This window comes from Gordionus sp. m RMFG-2023, chromosome 1, assembly GCF_954871325.1.
Source record: "Gordionus sp. m RMFG-2023 chromosome 1, tfGorSpeb1-WG-v2, whole genome shotgun sequence".
NCBI classification, from domain to species: domain Eukaryota; kingdom Metazoa; phylum Nematomorpha; class Gordioida; order Chordodea; family Parachordodidae; genus Gordionus; species Gordionus sp. m RMFG-2023.
In genome coordinates, this window is record NC_088775.1 from 58,526,617 (window position 1) to 58,539,559 (window position 12,943).

General features: G+C 27.1%; 1 protein-coding gene across 5 annotated transcripts in view; it reads left to right on the plus strand.

Annotated features, from left to right (window-relative positions):
- Positions 1-4,290: 4,290 nt before the first annotated feature.
- Positions 4,291-12,943, plus strand: part of LOC135922152 (synaptic vesicular amine transporter-like) — a 90,752-nt gene continuing 82,099 nt past the window's right edge. For 4 of the 5 annotated variants that reach the window (XM_065456575.1, XM_065456579.1, XM_065456580.1 and 1 more), the window contains exons 1-2: positions 4,291-4,549; positions 5,288-5,642. In XM_065456575.1, the coding sequence (XP_065312647.1) occupies positions 4,420-4,549; positions 5,288-5,642 (485 nt within the window). In that variant the 5' untranslated portion in view covers positions 4,291-4,419. Of the gene's footprint in view, positions 4,550-5,287; positions 5,645-12,943 lie in introns of all 5 variants that reach the window. The other variant, XM_065456577.1, reaches the window with a different exon arrangement.

A 12,943-nucleotide genomic window follows, 5' to 3' on the forward strand; every position in this document is an offset into this window, starting at 1 on the left:
CTTTCTTGATTGCATTTTGTATATCTTATGGATATATGTTGCATAAATGATACAATCATATAATTAAATATTAAAATATTCATATGAATTTTGCTTTTATCATGGCGATTCAAATATATTTAATTTACTCTTGTGAATCCGCATAAGCTGATAGAGCATAAATTAGTGGCAAAGTTCCATGAAAATTATTTTCTATATTTTAATTTATAAATGCGTCTCTGAGAGAGAAATTAAAAGTATTAGTTATATAAACAAAAATAAAATTATTTACATCAGACGATAAAATTACAAATAAATTTTTAATTTGTGATATCATATAAATATAATGAATGAAATATATTTTATGAGTAACTTGAAAGTAACTAGTTAATTCGGTCGTTATTTTTTAAAATGTCACTCATTATATCAAATTCAAAAGTAACTAATAGTGATTTTTACAAAATTATCTCTCCAATAAATCTAACTAGCATTAACAGCACTAATTAAATTTTAAAAAGTTATACAGTTCCCGTATTATTATAAATTTTTGTATCAAATACATTTTTTAAAAAAGTGTAGAAATTTTACCTTGCAGAGACATTAACAGAACTGTACTAGGTGAGCTATTACAGTATTATGTTTTTAAATTGTATATATTATAAGTTTATCAAATGAGATTAATTGCTAATCTACTTATTATTCCATTATTATATCAATCAGGGTGTTGCAATTTATACACTTATATTAAAATAAGAAAAAAATTAGGTTTGATATAAATTAAATTTATTACAAAAATATATATTATATATTCCATATACTACATATTACTAATCAGAAAAACATCTTTATTCCATAATTATGTTACTATTCAATTTTTCTCTATTTACATCTTAAACAAAAATTTTGAACAATTAAGATACATACAAAAAAATTGTTCTATCGCTTTTAAGTATACTTTTTAAAAAAAATGACTAACTAAACAAGCCAAATTAGGGTGTCCTTGTTCAAATACTTTTAAGCCTGTCCTAAAAAGCAATTAAGTACATAAATTATGCTGACCTAGGACACTACCTTAATACTCGAAAAAAATACTGAATGCTAAGAACTATTTCCTATGCTCAGATAAAAAAACTTAATCGCGCAGAAAAAAATACTATTTATATGTGAAACGCTTAGAACTAGTTACTTATTTGCTCAAAAAAATATTTTCTTAATATTTAATTTTAAGAAATTGTATATGATTTTGAATTTTAAAGAATATTGGACTCTTCCGTTTCCCGTGAACTTCTGCACACTCTAATTTCAATGACTATATTACGTGACTCCCCTACCCCCTTTGTCATAGGTTCCTATAAATAAAAATTACTTTATACAAGGGCTTATTTTAAAAATGAATAATAGTTACAATTAACAATATGACAAATTACTCTTTTTTGAAATATTATGCTAGAAACTTTTTAATCCCACAGCACTCACCTTGATGACGTGAAGATATTAGCATCAATTGATCTCCGTAATATGTCCCAACTCATCAATCTCTGAAGAGTTGAGTATCAATATAATCAATTGATCTTAAATTAGCTTTTATTTGATACCCATATTGAGACATTATACTAGAAAATATTAAACCCCCCCCTCATTCCCATCCCCTTTATCTACTTCAAAGAAATAAAGTGATGATACACCCCTCCCCCCTTCTCGTTCCTACCTACCCTGATGACATATATTGTTGTATATTAATATAATCAATTTATCTTTTTTATTAGCTTTGAATTGATATCCATTTTAATATTAGGTTAATAAATTATACTCCCCCCCCCCCTCCCCCACTCATGACTTAGACCTCGAGCATAGAATAATAAAACTAAACAAATAGATTAATAAAACTTAATTTATTTGATGAACTTTAATTTGAAAATAAATATTTTAGTAGAAAGATATTCTGAGCGATTTAGTATTGATTCTGAAATTCAATAAAAAAAATTCTCAGAAAATCAAAATTTTTACTTTCCAAAATCATTTTTGATTTTAAGTAAAATATCAGTGAAATTCAGTATAAATCTTCAGCTTTAAGTATTCTTAAGTTCTCAGAAATTAATTTAAAAAATTATGGGCGTTTGTTTCAGTTTTTATTCTATGCTAATATTATAAACCTTTATTATAAAATAGTTATTTATTAAACATTTGTAACTGCATTTGCTAATTGAGTGAAAAATTTAAATGATGATGTGTTTATATATTTTTGAATTAATCCACTGATGTTCCATGGCCATCTGACCTTTTTTGATCGTAAATAAATAACCCTTTTAAAGACACCCATTGGTGGTCCGGACGCGGAGAATATATTTCTCACTATCTTAAAGTAATTCCTAAACTTCTAACCAATTCTCAGCAAATTATCATCTCAACACGCCTTTTTTAATCAAAGATTTTCTCTAAAATACTAAACGTATACACACTTTTAGTTCTTCCCCCATTTTCTTTAATTTAAACTAACTCGTTGAACATAAAAATCAAATCAAAGAATATTTGAGAACCTTAACCTCCCTATCCCTCCTATATCATGGATTATACATCATTATCAAAATGTGAGGGCCTCGGTATTCGTTCAACGTTACATCTCTTCAAGACTATCAACAGGCTGCTTAATATCCGACCTATGCATACTTCCAGATAAACACCTATATTCTACACTCTAGATTTGGAAAGTAAATAAATCTTCAATCGCCCATTACCCTTCTTCCTGTTTGCGTAAGATTGGGATTTTCCTTTAGTTGAATGTTTAGTTTAATTACTATTATCTAACCTAAAACCAGAAGGATTAACTAACTTTCTATGACAATAGCTATCAATGGATTATTGAAGCTAACCCCAGCCAAAATCTCAGTGTTCATCTATTTTCCGAACAATTAAGAATATCAATTAATCTTCTTACTGGTTGCAATATCGTTTAATCTTTCAACTGCTCTCTCTCTGCACCATAAGAGTTGAAGAAAATGGACACCATCCATTGCATTGCCCGTTCTTTAAAGACCGCCATCCTAGGCATAGCTCAGCAGTCAACAATATAATATCCAAAGCTCTAAGAAGAGCCAACATATGATACACCCTTGAGCCCTTAGGTCTCTATACTTTAGATGGTGAAAGGCCATATGGTTTAACCTAAACTCTATGGGAAAGAGATATCCCTCTCGCTTGATTACACATGTGTAGACATATGCGCAAAACACGCATGAAAACTCTCTTTCAGAGGAGAAAAAAATATTCAGAGCAGAACAATATTAATTTTTTCCTGATGTCACATCAACCCTCAGAAACTTCGGCTACGAGGCATCTTTCTTCTTGAAGGAGATAGGAAGAAAGGTTACAATCTATCTGAAGAACCTGAAAAATATTTCTATATTCGCCAGAATATCAAATTAAAACAGTTATAATAATATAAATACAATATTATGTTAGTATAATAATTATATATAAAAAAATAAAATATTAAATTTTTTTTAAAAGCTAGGTTAACTCCTAAGGAAGGAGACTTCCAATGAAACTGATGTGATTGAATTTATGAATGACGATGGAAAGGCTTTGACTAAGATAAAAACATTCCCTGGGTTCATCGGTAATTTTACTGATTTTACACAGTTCTATGAATAAGGTTAAAGCACGGCCATCAAATGTGGCAGAGTAGATTATAGCTATAAATGTGTTTCTATAATTCTAAACGGAACAATCATGAATAAATAAATGTAATTAAAAACTTCTCTTATTTGCTAATAGGAGCTGCAGGCTGCATAGAAGTTTTGTAGGAGAGGTTATAAAATTTTAAATGAGATTTAATATAATAGTATTAAAATGGAGTTAAGCCATACCTTACCTATTTATTTTTCCCCAACCTAACCTCTCTAGGGTTAAACTTTTAGATTTTAATAAAATGGATTAGGTATCAAAATTTTTATACTTTATGATAAAAGTATTTTTAATTTCATTTTTTTAACCACGCCAGGGGTAATATAAAAATATTATATAAATATGTCATCTCAAAATAACCTTCATTTAACTTTTCAAAAATTGGGGTAGAGGGAATTATGTAAATTAAAATTATATATATTAATGAGTAACAAAAAATATTTGTCTCGTTTTTGATATTTAATTAAATATAACTTTTTAATTTTTATAAACTTTTTTAGTTTTTATTAAGTATTATTCAGAAAACATAAACAAAAAAAAACAATATTATTATAAAATAAATAATAATTTATAATTTTTGAATATTTTTTTTACAATATCTATTTTTCTTTTTTCTTTGTTAAAAAAATAAATTTTTCTAAATAAAATCGTAATATTTTGTTACTAAAAGTAAAATTATCGAAAAACACAAAATATATAAATGACCCCTAAGGGCAGGACAAAAATTTAAAGGTAAACTGCCAAAAAAAGAAGATTATGCTAAATAAATTACAAATCAAATCCAAATTCGAGGATATGTTCCAAAGGAATCGCGGGTCTAGAAAATTGGTATTGTTCGTTGTTTTTATGGCTATTCTTTTGGACAATATTTTGCTAACAATCATAGGTAGAATAAAGTGTTAATATTTTTTTATATAAAATCTTTAAAAATATATTACTGAACAACAAGTCACAATATATCGGTAAGTCAACTTATTCATTTCAAACTAAAAATAATTGATTTAAAATGGGTACGATAAAGATTCAATTAATCCTTTATATATAAATTTTATAATAAAAAATTATAACAAATATATTTTACCCGATGATAAAGCTAGTTCAAGCATCATAAATTAATTATCTTTATATGTATATGTCGTAATGGGTTATAAATTCCACTGGGATTCGGAATCTCAATTTTATATCATTTACCAAGCGCTTTTTTAAATTTTATAACTCTGTACAGGAAATGCATTCCAGCACTTAAAGAATATCTATCCTATAAAAATTTTTTTAGATTTAATTGTTTCTTTATTTGAGTAGATTTAGCTAATATATAATTATAAATAATATTTGCCATGAACTTTTGTTTATTTTTAAATTCTTATGAAAAAAAATACGTAAAAACGGATAAAAATTACTAGCTTGTTAACACAGTTCTAGGAAAAATTGTCTGTAATTTACAATGTGTGTGGGTACTCTCTATATGTTGAAATATATTTTTGTCCAAATCAGGTTTTTTGATTTAAAAATCTCTCAGTAAATGATTTTACATTGAAAGATTACAAATTCCAATCAATTCTAAATCCTAAATATATACAATTATTACTATAAACTTTCATTAATTTATTTTTGATATTTAAAGTTCCAATAATTCCAGACTATTTATATCAACAAAAACTAAACAAGTATCTTGCAATACAAAATGACCCTTCGAATATTTCTGAAACAATGCTTATTCATACAAATAAACAGGATTATACTCTAAAAAAAAACGGTGATAAAGATTTAGATTATTTATTTGATAGATTGCAGTATTACGATTTAATGAGCGAATTGGGGAAAAATTATTCCGCAACAAGTATTTCGCCAAAATTGAATATGACTCTTTACAGGCACGTGACTTTAGTGGAACAAAATGTTAAGGTGGGAATCATGTTTGCCTCGAAAGCCGTAGTACAACTGATAACGAACCCGTTCGTTGGTTCGTTGACACAAAGGTGTAATATTTATTTATCATGAATTTATATAATTGTTTTGTGAGCTTTCTATTAATAAAGGGAAAATTTAATATAATGAAAAGAGAAATAATAAAAAAGAATGTTCTGCTTATTCCAACAAATACTAAATAAGGTTTTGAAGGATAAGCATGGTGCTTAATATAAATTGATAAGGAATAGTCAATTTTTAGGAAGATTATTACATCAAAATTAGAGTAATATATTTAAAAATATATATGTATAATTTTTTGGAGGGCTATGGATCCTTCAAAATTTTATTTAGTAGAGTTATGGAAAATTTAAAAAATAGGGTTCGACTCGGGTGTCCAACTCAAGTTCACGATCGGGAGATTTGAGTTGGATCTTGGTAGCAACACTCGAAGAGCGTGGAGGCCTAAGCCAAATTTTTACAGATTCAATGAGTTCAAATTATGGGAAGATCCTCCATAATTAGTGTTGTTGAACGGCTCAATTAGAGACGATTTTTAAAAGCTGTGAACTCAATTTTTATCCATAAAAATATTATGCAAGCCTGAAGATTTCATAGATGGCAGATTTGGACATCTATTAGCGAAATCTCAAGGCTTAGGCTAAATTTTTCTGGCTAATATATTGAGCTAGCCGTTTTTTAAAATCAGCTCAAATAGAGCTGTTTAACAGCACTAATAATTTTTTGTTTTTATTTGATAGAGGTCCCTACGAATTTTGCTTTATGTTTCTTCCTATAGGTTTACATACAGAAAGTGCATATTTTTTTGCAATTTTTCTTTGTTCAATTTCTATTTATGTTTATTTTATTAAAAAAATTTAATCTATTTTTATGATAAAATTAAATATTAAAAAGACTGATTCTATATAGATTTACTTTTGGTCTTTTTTAGAGTGCACCATTCCCTTATTTTTTTGCATTTTTCCCAAGCCCTGTCGCCAGTAAGTAGTGACTACGTTAAGCTGGAGGTTACATTTTTAGTCAATATAATATACTTTATAGGTAATTTAAATAGCAAAGCAAATGTCATTAAGACGGCAAGAATCAAATAATAAGGAGAGGTGGCCATTATTTTAAAATATATTTAAACCATTTAGATTTTATTTTGGCAAAAAAATAATTTAAAAAGGCACATTTATTACAGGGTTTCCCATTCAAAAAAGGAAAAGTTTCAATCATAAAAGGAAAAGGTCCGATCAAAAAAGGAAAAGGTCCAAACAAAAAAGGAAAAGGTTCAATCAAAAAAGGAAAAGGTCCAAACAAAAAAGGAAAAGTGTTAATCAAAAAAGGAAAATTCCCAAAAAGAAAGGCAAAAGTCCGATCAAAAAAGGAAAAGTGTCAAACAAAAAAGGAAAAGGTCCCAATCAAAAAGGAAAAGTGTCAAACAATAAAGGAAAAGTGTCAATCGAAAAAGGAAAATTCCCAAAAGAAAAGGAAAAGTGTCAATCAAAAAAGGAAAATTCCCATTCAAAAAAGGAAAATCGTAATTTTTAAAATTTTTTTAAAAAAAATATATAAATTTTAAAATTTTTCTTAAATTTTATTTATTTTTATCATTCCTTCTTATTTTATTTCTAACTTTTTGCGATTTCTTTACTTTATTTGTATCTTTTCTCAATTTATTTTTCTTACTATATTTTTTCTCAATTTTTTTTCTTCTCATTTTTGATAATTCTTTTGTATTTTTAAAAATAATTTATAAATTTAGGTCCATTTTTTTAACAATTCTTTACGTTTTTTTTCATCATACATATGTTGTAATTTTTAAAGGGATCATAACTATCCGGGATCTTCACGGGATTTAAAGGGATCCCTTTAAAATTACAATTTTTTAAAGGATAAAGAACTATAAGGCATTACCACGTTTGAACCATGATATAGAAGAATCTTATTTTAAAAATCGCGCGTTTCGTTTTTTAATTTTATTGTTATTCATTAATTTTCAATATTGTTTTTTTTGGCCTTATGAAATAAGATATGTCTAACATAGGGTATCAATCGATCTAATCAAAAGATCTATTCAACTGGAAGTCAATCTCTCCCCCATAATGGGTTGGTCTAGGTCTTGGGGGGTCAGAAATATTTTTGTCACCACAAAATATCGATATGAGTATCAAATAAAAGCTAATTTTAATATCTTTAGATTAAAATTATTCAATGGGTATGACTGTGGAACCGAAAAAAGATTTGAAAAATTGTTTTATCTTCATTCTCTTTTATTTCTGTAAATTCTATCCAACTAGACATTTTGTTAATATGTTGAGGGCCTGACAGACATAATACCCATCAAGAAAAAAATGAATAATTTCAATCTAAAAATATTTAAATTAGCTTTTATTTGATACTCATATCGATATTTTGTGGTGATAAAAATATTCCTGACCCCCCAAGACCTAGACCCGCCCTCTATGTGTGATTATTATTATTACAATAAAAAAATATTATTATTACCTTTTATTTGATACCCATATCAAAAAAAATTATTTTTACACCCCCCCTCCATACACCTCCTCTCCACACCCAGACCAAGTCATACCCATCCAGACCAAGAATAAAGAATTTCAGTTTCCCCAATTTCATACATATATGATATATTTGTTTTGAGTTTTTCTTTGTCTGTCAAGATTATCGAAAATCATAGGTCTTGTAGAAGGACAGAGTAGAAAATATCTTTTAAATTTTTATTTCTATGTATAGACAAGATAATAGAATTAAATAGAGCAATATTTTAGAATTTAAGCGATGACTATAAAGTCTGTTGGGATTAATTGTTTTAATTTGAACCATTCTTAATTGTAGGTTTTAATGGACCTAGTATCGTTATAAGGATAGTAAAAAGTATTGGATTAAATAAAATTAAAAATGCAACTCTTACAACGTGAGATATTACCATTTCAAAACTTCTAATGGCTAATAAACGTATTTTATAATCTGTAAAAAAAGTTACAATTAAATAAGAATTTTAAAAGTGACTAACTATATCAATGTTTTATTAAAAAATAGATGAATGATATGAAAAGAAAATTGTATTATTGATTAGTTGGCCCGAAATTTTTTTTAAAAAGTTTTGCCGGCCCAGCCCTAACCCGAAATTTATTTTAAAAAAATTTACCTGCCCGCCAGGCTCGAATTTATTTAAATATAGAAATTAATTTTTATAATTACTTAAAATAAAAGACATATGTTATATAGCGTTTAGCTTCAATAAATTAAATCAAAAAATTTTATTTTACATAAAAAATTCAATATAAAATTGATAAATTTAGATATATTTAATAAAATTTCCAAGGTCCGACCCGACCCGGCCCGAAATTTTTTTAAAAATATTAGGCCCGGCCCGACCCGAACCCGATTATTTTAAATAAAATTAGGCCCGAGCCGGGCCTAACTTTGCAGATCTCTATTATTGATTGCTATCATGTTCACTTTGTATTAGGTAAAATATAAGGTAAAAATAATTTTTTTTACATGCTCCAGGAAATTAGTTCATACAAATATAATCCTAAATTACTATAGCTGAACCCGATCTAGATTCAAGCCTGCCAAAAGTTATGAGTTTTGATTTGGTTTTTAGGTTTTAAAATAATTTGGTCCAAGTGGTGTCCATAACCAGAATTGGGTTTCTTTGTTGAAATAAAAATAATTTAATCCGATTTCGATTTTTTCTATTTTTGCTTAAAAAATTAACATTCACTTTTAACATTATTTTTTTCTTAGATTTTTGTATAAAGTTTTTTTCCTATCTTTATATTTTAAAATTAAAATATTAATAATTGTATTAAAAAACTCATCTTACTTTATTTGGTTAATAAAACATATTTATTTATATTTCACCGGGGCCCTTTATTATTGTGAAGGTATGATGCAATAATGTTATTAAAATCGTATGGTGGTCAAGTTTCTTGAATCAATGTATTATTATCATTTGGAATACCTCCTCACGTCTTTTTTGAATGTTTAAAATACAAATTTACAACTAATCCCAATCCCTCCCCCAACTTATTCCAATTATTTTAATTTTCTATTCACAATTATATATTTTTAAAATGACGAAAACAATAAAAATTAAAAATTTAAACCAAGGCATTTAAGCAAAAATCTTAAAGAATAGTGTTATTAAACGGCTCAATTTGTGCCGATTATTAAAAACGGCTATCTCAATATTTTATCCAGAAAAATATATGCAAGCCTATAGATTTTAGTTATAGGTAGCAGCAGAAGGGTTTGGACATCTATTATCGAAATCTCGAAGCGGCAATATTTTTCTGGTTAAAATATTGAGTTAGCCTTTTTTAAAAATTGGCTCAAATCTAGCAGCTTAACAACACTATTGAAGATAATAAGTACAAGTATGAAGCTAGCTGTAAAAAGCAGAGCCATGGGCTAGTAAATATTTTTTTATATGGACGGGTAGAAAAAATGATCTCAGTTTGACCAGTGACACAAATTATTAGTGTTATTTACTTTCTATTCTTCCTCTATTGCCTCACTGTATATCACAATATAAATTCAAAAAATAAGAAAGGTTTTTAAAAATTGAGGAAGTGGATATAATAGTTATGTAACTATTGCTATAACTTAAAATAGAGTAAAACATGTTTGAAATAAAGTAACTTGCAATTCTTGAAAATGTTGTATACTTTTTCAAAAAAAAAATTTTCAATTTTTAGCTAAGGAAAGTTTCCCCTCCCCCCAAACCTCACAGACTAAATCCGAATAGCCTGCATTCTTATATCTTTCTAAAGTTTATGAAGTATTTCCTACCTATGCTAAATTTATCGATTTATCATATGTATTCATAATCCTACGGTACCTAAATGATCCAAACAGTTGTAGTCCATCCAGGGTGAGGGGGGGGGGGGAGTATAGTGAACGATCATTATTAAAATTGGAGGGTTTTTTATTTTTACTAATTTTTCTTTGGTTTCCTAATTTTATTTGGTAAGAGGGAGATAAGGGTATAGGTGATAATATTGTCATTAGTTTGTGTAGTGGGGGGGGGGGGGGTGAAACACCTGGGTTAATCATGAATATATTCAAAACCATAAACAATCTGGAGATCTCTTTTGCAGTAGCCTCATACTTAATAGAAATGAAATAGTAATTTGTTTTTAAACAGTGTGTAATCAACATTAAGAGGATACAAAATAATACCGACCAATATATTAACACTACTAGGCTTTCTTTTAGATAATAAAATGGTATCTAAAAAATTACTTAATAAAATTTTCCATATTTTACATAATGTAGCACATTTTATCTCATTTACCTGAACATGATCTTTACTTCTAATAAGAAATTATTTATATATTCTTCAGAAAAAATATGACACATTCAATATTTTAATTATTCTCATAGCTGGTATAAAAATCTTAAGGTCTGGGCTTCATTGCCCTCAAAATTCATTTTCTTCTTATCTTCCAGAGTTAACAATTATATTATGTCAAAGTTCATATCCCTTCTGACTGATTATTATTGGATGAAGGAAATACCTGGAATGCAATATACTTACAAATATTTCATCTTTAGAGATATGTATATAGTGGAAAATGAAACAAATAAAAACTGTTTTTAGTTGTCTTTTTAATAATAGCATATTTTTAATATTATTGTAAACTACTATTATTTAAAGACTCAATGTATCAATATTAGGCCATACTTTAGTAAAAGTACAATATGAAGGATGAACATTATTCTACCTCTCATAATTACAAAGGGATATACAAAAAATCCATTGGAAGAAATTGGTTAATGAATAGATTCAATTATTTACATAAGAATTGGGATGTTTGAAAGATTTTAAGGCATAATTATATATAAAAAACGAGAAATCAAATTGTGAATCACGTCCAGTATCATACGCACTAAAAGAAAAGTTTGAGAACGATTTAGACAGATTGTTAAAAATAGGAGTAATAGGAAAAATTAATCATTCACTTTATGCATCACACACAGCAATCGTTTAAAAGAAAGATAAAACATTACGAATTAGGGGGAATCTTAAAAGAACAATAAATGAAATATTGATTCTTACCCAATATCAAGAATCAAAGATTTATTAACCAGTTTGGGAGAGGAAAGGAATATTTAATATTGGACATCTCCGATGCCTATTTTCAAGTTAAAATGACGGAATAATCACAAAAGTCTCTTGTAATCATTACACTTAGAGGATTATTTAAAAATACAAGACTCCATTTGATATATCGTCCTCTCCTGCAATATTCCAACGGGCCGTCGATAATTTATCAAAAGGCTTCGAAGGAGTAGCTTGTTATTTAGATGATATTATAAATAACAGAAAAAAATAGAGAGAAACACGAAATTAATTTTATAAAAATACTAAATTTAAACAATGATATTATACCAAAAATAAATGTATATTTTTCAAACAAAATGTAGTGGACTTATCAAAAAAGGGTATTACAACTACAGTAAAAAATACTGAGGCGGTAAACTACAATAAAACAGAAAAGAAAGAATAAGAAGGAAATACAACATCAATACTTTTGGGTCACGGGTAGGGCTTATATTTTTTGAATATGTCACCAACAGCGCTGGATTACTTATTGTGCAACACCCCTTTAAACGTTATAGATATATTCACAAAGGGAAATATTAATTTAGTTGAAAATGGGCACTAATTAGGGTTAAAACTTAACATGATTAAAATAGAAGATTTTTGGATTTTCAATTTTATTTTATTTCTTATAATAAAATATAATGCAAATTGGTTATGAATGATTGAAACTTTAATTAATAAAATGTCAAGATCATTGAAAATGTCTCTCTCTCTAATTTAAATATGATAAACATAATTCAGGGATTTTTTTTAACCATCGATTCAAGGCGCACGATTATTTTTAAATTGATATTTTGTTTTTTAAATAATTATATTTAAAATGCGATTGAAACTTGGGAATATTACAAATATATTTTAAATTTAGGTATAATATATTCAATTCTATAATCTCCCATATAATAATTTTTACACTTTGCATTATTAAAACCAAATTTATATATGATTAGTATTCAATTTTAATAGCTTTCTTAAGAAATTTTAGGTCCTAATTTAGGCTATGTCTTAACCTACTTCAAGAATTGCATAACATTTGTGAGTTTTGAGATACTAAACATATTCCGAATCTTCCATTAAATTTTCAAAAGTATTGTTAAATTCTCCATTTAGAAAATTCAAAATGTTTGATGTAAATGATTTATTATTCTATATTTTATATTATTTGATGATGCGACTCAAAGTAGAAAAAGGCTTAGATTTTTGGAAGACCGGTATATACGATTATTAGAATAT